Consider the following 13560-nt stretch of genomic DNA (forward strand, 5'->3'; position numbering starts at 1 on the left):
GCAGAGTCAAATTAGGCGGAATATGCAAAAAAGCACAAAGAAACAGACATCTTGTGCTGAATTCAAAACATGATTCATCTTTGTTGCTACAGGATCCTTTTTATATTTTGGGTAACTCCGTAGCTCATTTTCATCCAACAGATGTGTCAGGAGATGTCCCAAGAGAAGACATGAAGCAATGTTAGTTGAGGGTTGCAGCAGAAATAGACATGTGGCTTCATTTTTTAAATCCAACGATGAGAGGAAATTCTACATACAGATAGTGTTCTCCCTTTCCTCAGTCAGTGTTAGTTGTTTGATAACTATTGTTCATGGTTTGTAAGAGAGACACATACTGTACAGTACATGTTACAATGTAGCATGTTGCATGGGCTGCAGTAAGTTAAGCATAATAATTGATAGCAACCTCACTTGATTTTGTAGTAGACAATTTAAGTTAAAATAAGTGGTGTCCATTGATTACATTTTTAATCAGATTAATCACACATTTTAATTTTTAATAACCGTGCTAAATCACAGTAAATTAATTGCTCGCATCATTTTAATAAACTTGAAAAAATATGCCAGTATGTTGACACAAATGCAATTTCATTGTCAGAATGTCATAAAGGAACATTTTATTTGTAATGTATTTGTTCAAAACATAAATGAACTTGCTCCTCCTTTCAGTAAGCATTCGTGGTCAAGGTAAAGGAGCATGTGCGGTCAAAATAAATTGCGTGATTAATACATGATTACTGCCATAATATGTTGTGATTAATTACGCTAGTTAAATTGTTAACTTTGACAGCCCTAGTTAGAACCCAAACTGTTGAAATTATGGCAAAATTAATAGGTGCTCGTGTTATACTTTCATTAGAGATTTTGAGCAGCTTTCCTTGTTGTCAGCTATTCATTATTTCCTCCTGTGCTTCAATTTTAGGGTTGCCAACTCTCTGAGAAGTAAATAAATGACCCCTTGTTGGAATGGCCGGCTGACCCCTACCTGCATGCTGATTTTTTTAATTTTTTTTTAACCCCATTGTATAATTTTTTTCTCAAACCTGAATCTAAATAAATACATGTTTTGGAGTAACATGAATGTATAGGGGACACATCGTTCAATAATTTATTTCTTTGGTGAAAAATAACTTACATTTACAGAATAAAATATATACATGTATTTTGGAATTTCCTGTTAGAGGTTGCCACAGCGAAACAATCACATTGTGATTTACCCTTAGGGAATTGAAAATCTACCCTTTGCCACAATATCAGGGTTAACGTGTTTTTATATTAAATACTCTTATTGATGACAGAGCAGGAAAGGGCTGGTAATATGTTTCCTGCCTTGGTTTCTAAACATGGGATGTTTATTTTTAAAGAAACTGTTATGAACCCCATTTATTATTCGTTACACTGAATAACAAGACCCTGGATGTTGTAGAGCTGTCTTGGTTGACACATCTCTACAACATTGTTTGGAAGTCAGGAACAGTATCTCTGAATTGGCAGTCCAGGACAGTGGTCTCCCATTTCAAGAAGGTGTCCTGAGGGTGTGTTGCAACTACAAAGGTATCACACTCCTCCTCCCTCTTTTTCAGTGGGCTGGAGAGAAGGGTACGGGTACTAGAGTAGGCATGGGGGTTTGCCTAATCAGTCCCTCGCATTATTTTGTGTCCGGTTCTGCAGGAGTAAAGGGTTTGTGGCACCCTACTACATGCTATCCGGTCCTTTTACAACCAGAGCTGGAGCGTAGTTAGCATTTTCAGCAGTAAGTCGAGCCTGTTCACTGTAAACATTGACTTTCATCCGTAGGAATGGCAATTGAAAACTGGTTCTTGTTCATAACCGGTTCCCAGTGTATCAATTCCTTGGAATCGCTTGCTATTTTTTCAAACAGTTCCGGGTGGGGATGACGTCATTACGCAACGTGCGTAGCGACGTCATATCGCAACATGGCGTAGCCAGGGCACAACAAACACTCTAAAGTTGACTACATTTTCAAGAAAAGATTGCAACAGCGCTACTTGTACTAATTGTAAGGCTGCAAGTTCATCAAGAGGAGGACATAAGAGCAATATGCTGAAACATTTGAACACACAGCATGCAATAATTATAAATGAAAGTCGCATTTTAACCACTCCTATCTCATCCCAGCAGCAGTAACGCTTACACGTCATTTGAATACAACAGGTATTAACTAACGCCTCCTATCATGTGAGCGTTATTATTTGTTAAATTGAAATTAATGCATTCTCATCTAGATGAGCATGACGAGATTCTGACTGCCTCTGAGGTGGGCAGCCTCAGTCCACGTCTGCCTCTAGACCAGGGTTGTCAAACTCAAATACAGAGTGGGCCAAAATTTAAAACTGAACAAAGCCGTGGGCCAAGGTTGAACAAATTAACCTTTTTAATAGGGACCCAAACAAGTTTTGCATTAAATATTGAACAAGCAAGGCTTATATAACTTTATAGTGACATGCAAAATCGAGTTTCAAATAATAATAATAATAATTAAAAAATATCAATGGCATATCAAATACAATTTAAATAAAAATGTAATGCCTCTTTTCTATTTGCAGCCTTCTGAGGTACATATCAACATTAACTTTTTCCACATGCTAATAAATTTGAAAATAAAATCATGAATAAAACAACCATTCAGGCCATTAAACTGCTCAGTTTGCAACACACTGATCTAATCTGATGTGCCCAAGCCAGATACATGCCATCTTTTCTTGGATGCTAGTTCATTAATGTCGGGGCTCAGGCTTTGAGCTGAGGCATCCCTCATTATCGAATGAAGGTGTTCATCAGTCATTATATCTCGTATTCCACAGTCTTGGGGGCGTGCCTTACAGGCACTGCTTTTAATATGTTTTATTTTTAACGGGGAAAGACGTATTCCTCTTGTTTTCATGTTAGCATTTAAGCTAGCGAGCTGGCGCGAGTCAGTCTGCCTTGAGTTTATCAAAGTGCAGTTTTTTTCAATCTTAGTTTCTTCGATCATTTCAATTTAACCCTTGTGTTGTCCTCATTTCCTGTATACACCCCGTGTCCTCCGAGTCAAAATGACCCGTCTTAACTAAAACCCTAATATAAGCTGCTTAATTGAATTTAAACACCAAATTTCATCTTGCTTGAAGAAACAACTTGTCATTCACCACAAAATGTGTGTATAACTGAGTTTTCCCTCTTCACTTCATTTCTATAGCTTAAGAAAAGCAAAAAAAATTATGTTTTGAATGCATTTTTATTCATCCCAATGACTCAGTTTCTTTCTTTTCTTTCTCCAGTGAACAATTGAAGACAATGTACAATACAAAAATATGTAACATAACATAACCCATTCAACTAATTAACTAACCTTAATTGGCACATGTAGGGCAGTATGCAAGTGCACATCCTTTGCAGATATATTTCTTACACCTGCAGCACACAGTATGTGTTTTACAGTCCGTCTTTTGAGGGCAGAACTGACATCTCTTCCTCTTACTTGCCCTAGCTGGGGAAGTGGCTGTGGTAGCTGGATCCTCAGGTTGATCAGGAGCTCCTGCACTCTGAATAGCTTTTACAACTGCTGCTGAGGCTTCTGTGCGGGGGACATGCTTCCTTCTTTCAATGAGTGGAATTACAAGTGCCTTTCCCAGCTTCTCCAGGAACACCCTCCTCTTGTTCTGCTTACGAGACATCCAGGTCGGGTTGATCTCTATAAATCACAAAGGCATTGTAGGAGGAAACATCAACGATGTTGTGGAAGATGACCAGGGGCCAGCGGGCAGTCATCCTTCTGCAGCTGTATGTTCCAATCACCTTATCTAGGTTGTCCACACCTCCCTTGTTGCGGTTGTAGTCTAGGATGATGACTGGCTTCCTGTCCTCACGATCGCTAACTTCACCATCTGTGTGCAGTGTGCTACCAATTGTAGCCTCCAGAAGAAGTGCACACCAGGTCTGACGCTCTTTTTAAACTTTTATTGAGCAACCTATACTAACACAGCTCAACTTATCTCTTTCCTTCCACATGCACGTCTATCCTCACTCCTCATTTCCGCAACAACAACGCTTCCTCCTTCTTCGCCAATCACCTTACAGGCGTGCTACGTTCACAACAATGGGAATTCTGAATATCACTCACTCAAGAACACAACATCAACTTCAGCAGGTCGTTACAATAATTTGAATCGCCACTACACGACGAAGCACGAGGAAAAATACCGGAATCTGTCTGCAAACCCAACAAGGACTTTTTGCCAAATTTCACACCCCCAGAGATGCAGCCATCAGGACAAGTTTCGTCATTTCTCACAAAATCGCCAGAAAAAGTAAGGTGTTTTCTCACAGAGAGTTTATTAAGGAGTGCTTAATGGACTCTGTTGCGCTGATATTCCCGGAAAAGAGGGGCGCATTTGAGAACATGTCACCCTCCCGACGCACTGTAACGAGGCGGGTTGAGACCATAGCTGGAAACTTGGAGCTTCAGCTGAAGAACAGAACGGCCGACTTTGACTGTTTTTCGCTGGCTTTGGATAAGAGCTGCAATGTACGTAACTCCGCCCTGCTGCTCATCTTCTTGTGTGGGATAACTGCAGACTTTCAAATCACGGAGGAGCTGGCAGCCATGCAGTCAATTAAAGAGACAACCACAGGTAATGACTTGTTCACATAGGTAAATGCGTGTTTGGACATGTTAGGACTGAAATGGGACAAGCTGGTAGGTGTGACAACAGATGGTTGTCCAAATCTGACGGGGAAAAATGTTGGACTTTTAAAGAGGATGCAGGATAAAGTGACAGAAATTGACATTTTTGCATTGTATTATACATCAGGAAGTGTTGTGTAAGACAGTGTTAAAAATAAAACCATCAAAAGCAATCTGCTTTTGTATAAAGTTAAGTTAGGTTAAATGGCATTATTATTATTATTATTATTTATCTTACGGTATATCAAAAATAATTTGAGCAAAATTTTATTGAAATATTGTCGGTGTGGCCCTCCAACAGTGCTCAGGTTGCTCATGTGGCCCCCGGTAAAAATTAATTGCCCACCCCTGCTTTATAGGGTGGTTAGTCTCACCCGAAGAAGCAGTGTGAAGAGCTCTGTCACCCGGAAGGAGCTCAGGAGAGTTCCCTCTCCCTTGCATCGAGAGAAGCCAGTTGAGTTGGCTTTGGCCTCTAATCTGGATGTCTTTAGGACAACTCCCTCATGAGGTGGTCCGGGCATGCCCAGCTGTAAGGAGACCTCAAACACGCCAGAGGGATTATGTCTCACAGCTTGCCTGGGAATGCCTCAGTGTTCCTCCCGTGGAAGTGGAAGAGGAGGCCAAAGAGCGGGAAGTCTGAGCTTCCATACTGAGACTGCTGCCACTGCAACCCGGATAAGCGGAAGAAGATGGATGGACGGATGGACATACTTGCCAACCCTCCCGATTTTCCCGGGAGACTCCCAAATTTTAGTGCCCCTTCCGAAAATCTCCCGGGGAAACCAATCTCCCGAATTTCTCCCGATTTCTACCTGGACAACAATAATGGGGGCGTGCCTTAAAGGCACTGCCTTTAGCGTCCTCTACAACCTCTCATCACGTCCGCTTTTCCTCCATACAAACAGCGTGCCGGTCTGGTCACATAATATATGCGGCTTTTACACACACATGAGTGAATGCAAGGCATACTTGATCAACAGCCATACAGGTCACACTGACGGTGACCGTATAAACAACTTTAACACTGTTACAAATATGCGCCACACTGTGAACCCACACCAAACAAGAATGACAAACACATTTCGGGAGAACATCCGCACCGTAACACAACATAAACACAACAGAACAAATACCCAGAACCCCTTGCAGCACTAACTCTTCCGGGACGCTACAATATACACCCCCTGCTACCACCAAACCCCGCCCACCTCAACAATCTCCCGAATTCGGAGGTCTCAAGGTTGGTAAGTATGCGGATGGATGGCACTGAAAACTATTTCCAAGCAGAATGTTTCCACCTCAAGTTTTGGCAGTTGGGATGGTGTTCTTGAAGTCATATTCAGCATTTGTCTGTCTCTAATAATGTCGAGTTGCCTTCATGCCGACCACATTACTGTCTATCATCGATTAATACTGTATTTATACATTCATAACAATGTTTCTGTTAGTTGTATCCAGAGTATATGATGCATTCATCTATTCATTGTACAATATTTCAGTCAGTTTGTACTCATATTTATTATTCATTGTGTTTATTATATAATTAGTTATTGTTTATCTTATATTATGTATGTATTTATTACTGTCCAATGTTTCTGTAAATGTTAAGTATTTTTGCTTTCCACAAACTATTAACCTTGCTATTAGCCTTTTTTTCATCTTCGAAAATGTTAAACAAGTAAATTTTATTCACATGGCGTGCTAATTAACTTGTGGGGCACAGAGAAGGGTTGCTATTAGTTCAACTCTGTGTGTGAAATAATTTAGAAGCGATCGTCATCCCCTGAAAACTATATATTATAATAAGGAGCATCGAAAATGCATCTGTATGGAGTTTGCATCCTCTATTGTTTGCACAGTTTGTATGCTGTAAATGTAACAACATCCTTTCCACTCTCCTTTTCATCCCTACTGACTTGGGACAAAAGCAACAACGTCACACGCTGTGTTCTGCCTGAATTGCAGTGCCACCTGCCATTTTATAGAAAGGTTGGAAAACTCTTGTACGCTGCATTGTGTTTTTGTTTGATTTCACAAGGTCATACCTGCAATGTCTGGCAAGCAAGGGCACAATACAGTGAAAGGGTTGCACAGTGAATGGACATAATCCAAGGATAGAGTGCAGCTATTTGTGACCTTTTTAATAACTTTTTCCTGATGACGGTTTCGAGGATAGTAACATTAAAATAGTCTTTGTTGCTCATAAAATAGTTTCTGTCCAAGGCTTATCCACACAGTATTCATTTAGAGCGCTTGACACATAAATATTATACGCTCATATAAAAGCTCCACATTCACCAATCCATCAAACTTGCCGCCATTGGACATAACTCTTGACATTTTTGTTCATTCATTTTTGCGGTAAATGGGAACACACCCCAAATTTAATTGCCTGTCTGTAATTCTATCTCCGAGCAAATTATGGCTGGATCCCTCCTACCTAGAAGCGATGGAAGGATGAACTTGTCGCTACATTACCAATTCAGCCAAGGAGAGTGGTCTAATATCCAGCCAGATGTATTCCAGAAGTTACTCGGTGGCTACAAAAGGCACCTGGTTAGGTCAGGGCAATTCAACTGTCAGCCATGCTTTTTCTTAGGAATTGGTTGAAAAAATGTTTGTCACCCAAGTTCTGAACTGAAGTCGTAACTTGGGAGACAAACATTTTTTTAAAAATTCCTAAAAACACGACAGTGGTCCTGTTGTATAGAGGAACTGGGGCCACTGTAAACACATTGGCAGCTTTTGCATTGACATTTAACCTTCTAGCAAACATAGAACATTGGGGTCTAAACTTGTGATTTACATAGTTGAGGTGTTTCTCAAGGCAGCCCTGAAAGCCCTCCCCTTTTTAGCAGTTGGGTGATATGGCCTAAAACTACAGTATATAACGATACTGTTTATACTATGCAGTAATGCAGTCTTATACATTACAATATATTTTTTAGCATACAAATAATAATATAATCATTCTACTGCAAATTCCAGGGTGCTTCTACCTTGGCTGCTGTTGTATGAGCGTATGATACTTATCTTATCTGTACGATTATTTCACCCACTGTAGGATAAACATTTCCAAAAATCACATAAATTGAGCCCATTGATACTTTTAATAGAAAAACAAGTCTAAATCCTGTACCTGATGTTGTGCATTGTCTCACGCCCTTACAGCCAGATTGATGTGCTGCTCTTTTGTTTTAGTTTATTTGAAGGTAGAACTGCATTATAAACTATGTTATACACATTCTGTATTAATAGTGTAGTAGATGGTCTTGAACTAAGGCTGCAGCTAATGGTTATTTTTCTATCGATTAATCTATCGATTATTTTTTTCGATTAATCGGTTAATCTATAGATATTTTTTTTTTCGATTAATCTATAGATTATTTTTTTATTTAAAATTAAGATGAAAAAATAAATGTAGGCCAGTTTTTTCAAAAGGCATGGCTTTTATTTACAAAAAAAAAAGTATGGCCACTCAGTCAACATTGACAACAACATGACAAAATATTCTGAAACAATGTAAACATTTAAAACTTTTAACATTTAACAAAATTAAAAGTAACTTATTTGCTTTTTAATGTGCAAATATAAAAGTAAACATCCAGTGCAAATCTTAATATTCTGCAATAGTATAAGCATTTCAAAAGTACAAGTATTGCTTATTTTGCTTTAAAATGTGCAAAAATAACATCCAATACAAAAAAGTGCAAAACGAAATATTCTGTAACAACAGTGTAAACATTTCAACAAAAGTAAAAGTATTGCTTATTTTGCTTTAAAATGTGCAAAAATAAAGATAAACATCCAATGCAAAAAAGTGCAAAACGAAATATTCTGTAACAACAATGTAAACATTTCAACAAAAGTAAAATTATTGCTTATTTTGCTTTAAAATGTGCAAAAATAAAGATAAACATCCAGCACAAAAAAGTGCCAATCTAAATATTCTGGAGCACTGTAAACATTAAGTATTGCTTTTAAAATGTGCAAAATAAACATCCAGTCCAACACAGTACACAATAACCAATTCTACTCATTCCAGGGAGTGACTAACAGTTGTAATGAAGAAAGGTTAGCATGTCTACATGCTCTGGGGTGAGGCTGCTTCTTTTCTTGTTTACAATATTCCCAGCAGCTGAAAATAGGCGCTGTCACGACAAATTTCTTCCCCCCTACAAACCCCTCCCCCCTCCCCATTTACTTCCGGTCTCGTCATCCCATAGCTTGTGTTTGTAAATTGTTTTTGTTTTTTTTCTTATAATATAGCGTTAACAAAACGTCTGTATTAATCGGACAAATTAACTTGAGGATATTCCTGACTGAATGCACATTTGACTCGTGGACATTTGCGGAAATGAATAACAGTAAGTAAATCGGGGGGGTGTTTGTAGGGGGGAAGAAATTTGGCGTGACAGCGCTCAGTAGAGGTCGATGTGGCTGGAACTGAGAGGTAAGACTGATGATAGTATGATTAAAGTGAAAGTTAATGGTTCGTTTGTACATAGTATATGTAACTGTTAATGTTGTAAAAGGTATTTGCACAACTAATTAACGTTAGCGTTAAAGAGGAGCGCGTCTTTGTAAACACTGAACAGGCACGCCAAACGCGCCTCTCAGAGCGAAACGGTGCTTTAGTTTATTAATTTACAACGCAGATACAAATGACACATCCATGTTTTTGTGTAATGATGACAACGTATACTCACGCGAACGATTGACTCGTTGATGGTGATGGCAAGAACACTGTCGGCTGTTTTCTTTTCAAATGTTCGTTCATAGCCGTTGTGCTGCTATGATAGGCCATTTCCGCTCGACACAGTGTGCATACAACAACATTATTAGGCCGTGTATTGAAATACTCCCACACTTTTGACGACTTTTGGCGTGATTTTTTCCCCTCGTTCGCACCGCTCTGCTTTGCGCACCGCCATGACGGTAGTGTGACGTAAATATGTGACGCGTCGACGCACAAAATCGGCGTCGACGTATTTTCGTAACCGATGACGTCGACTATGTCGACGCGTCGTTTCAGCCTTATCTTGAAAAGATCCAGATAGTGTATGAACGATTATTATCCTCAACATGTAATCAATTCAGGCTTTTGGTATGGTGATTTGTCATTTTGACTCTGGCAAAGTTTTTTGTGTAGTTTATGTACAAAACCCAAAACCAGCTAAGTTGGCACAATGTGTAAATCGTAAATAAAAACAGAATACAATAATTTACAAATCCTTTCCAACTTATATGTGAAGACCTGTCACTTCATTTCTAGTTGCGTTTCCTTGTTTGATGTTTATTTTTCTTATTTTTGTTGTATTTCCTGCATGTCTCCCAGAGCGCTCGTTTCCCTCACCTGTCCCTGATTGGCAGCCCGGCACACCTGGTTGCAGTTGCCAATCAGGCTGCTATTTATGCCTGCCTTGCCTGTTCCGCAGTGCTCGAGGATTGATTATGTTTGAGAACCTTTGTATGCATGACTGCTTCCCCTCTGTTTAAGTATATTAAAATCTTCTTACCTGCGCGTCGATCCCCTGTTTCTTGCATCTTGGGGTCACAACTACCGTAGCCTTGCGAGTTCCCGACATTATATTAAATTGAATACACTGCAAAGACAATATATTTAATGTTCGAACTGAGAAACTTTTTTTTTTGCAAATATACATTAACTTAGAATCTAATGGCAGCAACACATTGCAAAAAAGTTGGCACAGGGGCATTTTTACCACTGTGTTACATTGCTTTTCCTTTTAACAGCACTCTGTAAATGTTTGGGAAATGAAGAGACCAATTTTTTAAGCTTTTCAGGTGGAATTATTTCTCATTCTTGCACGATGCATGCCTCAAATTTTTACTTTTTAAGGTCAAGGCAAGTGTTGCCTTAAAGGAGGGCTCATATTTTAGGGCACCAAGGCAAGTTGGAAAGGCACCAAGGCAAACATTATTTTCTTTCAAGGCAGGGGCTCCAAAGCGCATATATACATATATACATATATATACTATATATATATATATATATATATATATATATATATATATATATATATATATATATATATATATATATATATATATATATATATATATATATATATATATATATATCTTCATTTCCCAAACGTTTACTGAGTGCTGTTAAAAGGAAAAGCAATGTAACACAGTGGTAAAAATGCCCCTGTGCCAACTTTTTTGCAATGTATTGCTGCCATTAAATTCTAAGTTAATGTATATTTGCAAAAAAAAGTTTCTCAGTTCGTATATATATATATATATATATATATATATATATATATATATATATATATATATATATATATATATATATATATAAACAATTATGTTACAATTGTCCATTACAGGGATGTCACGGTGTGAACATTTCTTATCACGGTTATTGTGACCAAAATGATCACGGTTATTATTATCGCGGTAACTTTAAATGTGCTCAAAATTTTCGAAAACTACTTATACTGAAATCCTTTAACCAAATGTTTTGTTTTTTTAATCACACACATTTAAAATGTATATATGTACCTCAAGTAGAAAGCTGAATGTGCATATGAAAGCAACACACGCATTATAAACAAAGTAATATGGCAAAAACAAAATAATAATATAAATAAATACAAATAAATGTGAACAATTCGCAAGATGGCACCTTATGGATATAAGACGTCACTGCACTTTTTGTCCATATAGATAAAAATAGTGTTAATATATGAGGTCAAGTCTTATACCTAGGACTGCACGATTATCGAAAAAAATAATAATTACGATAATTTTTTATCAAGATTGAAATCATGATTATTAATCATGACTATTCACTATGTTTGGTGAAGCAGTAAACAAAGTATAATTGGACGCCATCATGTAATTTGTAACATATAATAAAAATGCTCTACATTTTGGATATATTTAAAGACACATATTTGTGTTTTTGTTCATTATAGTATCAGTGTGTCAGATTTTTTATTACATGATGCCTTTATTTCTAGTTTTACATTTTCATAGAGTTAGTACATTTACATGTACTAATGTGTGTACATGTACATGCTGTATCAGGACATAATGAAGTGAATTTATATTTATATAAATCATTACATCTGTAGTTTATTGTGTGGATGTATCTGCTAAAACGTTTATTTTATTTATGTAAAATACACAATGGATGTTATACTTTTGTAACGTTCATATATTCAGTCTTACAAACCTAAATGAAGAAAGAAGTGTGCAGAAATAAAACTGAGAGGAAGTAAAATAATTTAAAAGGAACCTCCATCCTCAACAAAACCTCTGGAGCCTCTGTTTCTTCATGCTGTTAACTTTCTGGCTAGCTGCACACGCTGGAAACAAATAGCGAGGGCATAATGATGGATTTATCAAGAGTGCAGTGGGAAAGCTAATGTGTTTACTTTGTAATTAGGTAAATGCAGTCTCAAAGGAATATAACCTGCGGAGGCACTTTCTGGTGAATTGTCCAAATTTCGATGTTTGGCCCCTGAGCTCTTGGGCTCTTGAAACGGCGGCACTCTTCATTATGTAGTTGAATAGCCCTGCTCTAGACTATTAGCAATCTACAGTGGAACCTTGATTTACGAACTTAATAGGTTCTTGAACAGGGTTCGTAAATTGAAAGTTAATGTAGTGAAGTACAGTTCTCCATAAGAAACAATGTAAATATGAATGATGGGTTCCAGCCTTGACAAAAGTTCATATTTAAGTGAAGGTTTGCACACTTTAAACTACGGTTGTACGGTATACCTGTACTAATAAAGTACTGTGGTACTAATACATTAATAAAGGTACTACAATGCAGGTAAATGTGTGTTTCATGCCATGGTGGAGTGCCGTGGTAGTACTGCTGGTAATATGAACTGAGGCGCATGTTGCGAGTTAACACACATACATAGCACTTGCAAGTGGGAACAGTGTGGAGATAGAAGAGAGAAAATGTATGTAATTTGGCCTAAAAACTAATGATAAAAACACTTATCGTTCAGTTGAGTGTCTTGAAACTTACAATTTACCAATCCAGTGTAATAATGTTTGGATTAGTTAGTGTATTTTAACTTTTAATTTCAGAGAGGAATGGTCCTTTGCAGTGGACAGTTTTGTATATCAGTTTGGAACATGCAGTTTCTCCAAAAAGTTAACTGACAACTTTTAATGACGTAAACACCTTACAAATTGATGCTTAGCCTCACTGGCTTCAAATATATTTTCTAGGTGATGGTTTATCAAGTAGCTTCTCATATTCCCCGCGATGTGCAGAGTCAGCGCTCCCACCAGGTGCTTTTTCCCTCCTCGTGATGCGCCGTGACCTGCTCTGTGTTGGTTTGGAAACCCTTTAGACGAAGATGGCGCACTCTGCGTTGCAGTACACAGACGTTATTACCCTCGCCAAAGAGATTATGTTTTCGGCCAGGGTTTATTTGTGTGTTTGTTAGAAACATAACTCAAAAAGTTATGGACGGATTTTGATGATTTTTTTAGGAAATGTCTGAAAAAACAATTCTTCTTACTTACTACAAACATACTTCTCGAGCCTGCTTCCATTTTCTCTCCCCTTTACGTCATTCCACACTCGAACCATGCCAGTACAGCGCTTTGCTAAGGATTTTGGAAGACCGACCAACACTAAAGTGGCAGCACAAAACTACACTCGTTTGATAGCGTCACACTTTACGGAATTATTGTAAGGATTTTGAAACTGCAATGATGCGGTATCCACAAAACAACAACAACAACAAGCTGACCTGTCCTGTATGTGCTGCTATGCCAACACACGGAAGTCCCTTTGGTGCCCTCACAAACGATCTCAAAAATCAAACACAATGTAAGTGGATTTTACTGTTTAACATCGGCAAAGGAGA

The 13560-nt window shown here is 38.0% G+C and overlaps 1 protein-coding gene across 2 annotated transcripts in view; it reads left to right on the forward strand.

The window, feature by feature from the left end:
* Window positions 1-13560, forward strand: part of ntm (neurotrimin) — a 527618-nt gene that overhangs the window by 55354 nt on the left and 458704 nt on the right. Inside the window, exon 1 of one of the 2 annotated variants that reach the window (XM_062048291.1) lies at window positions 4533-4634. The exons of the other annotated variant lie outside the window; for it this stretch is intronic. Coding sequence (XP_061904275.1) covers window positions 4607-4634 — 28 coding nt within the window. The 5' untranslated portion in view covers window positions 4533-4606. Of the gene's footprint in view, window positions 1-4532; window positions 4635-13560 lie in introns of those variants that run through there. 2 annotated transcript variants of the gene reach the window in all.

The sequence above is a fragment of the Entelurus aequoreus genome, linkage group LG05, assembly GCF_033978785.1.
Source record: "Entelurus aequoreus isolate RoL-2023_Sb linkage group LG05, RoL_Eaeq_v1.1, whole genome shotgun sequence".
Classification (NCBI taxonomy): Eukaryota; Metazoa; Chordata; class Actinopteri; order Syngnathiformes; family Syngnathidae; genus Entelurus; species Entelurus aequoreus.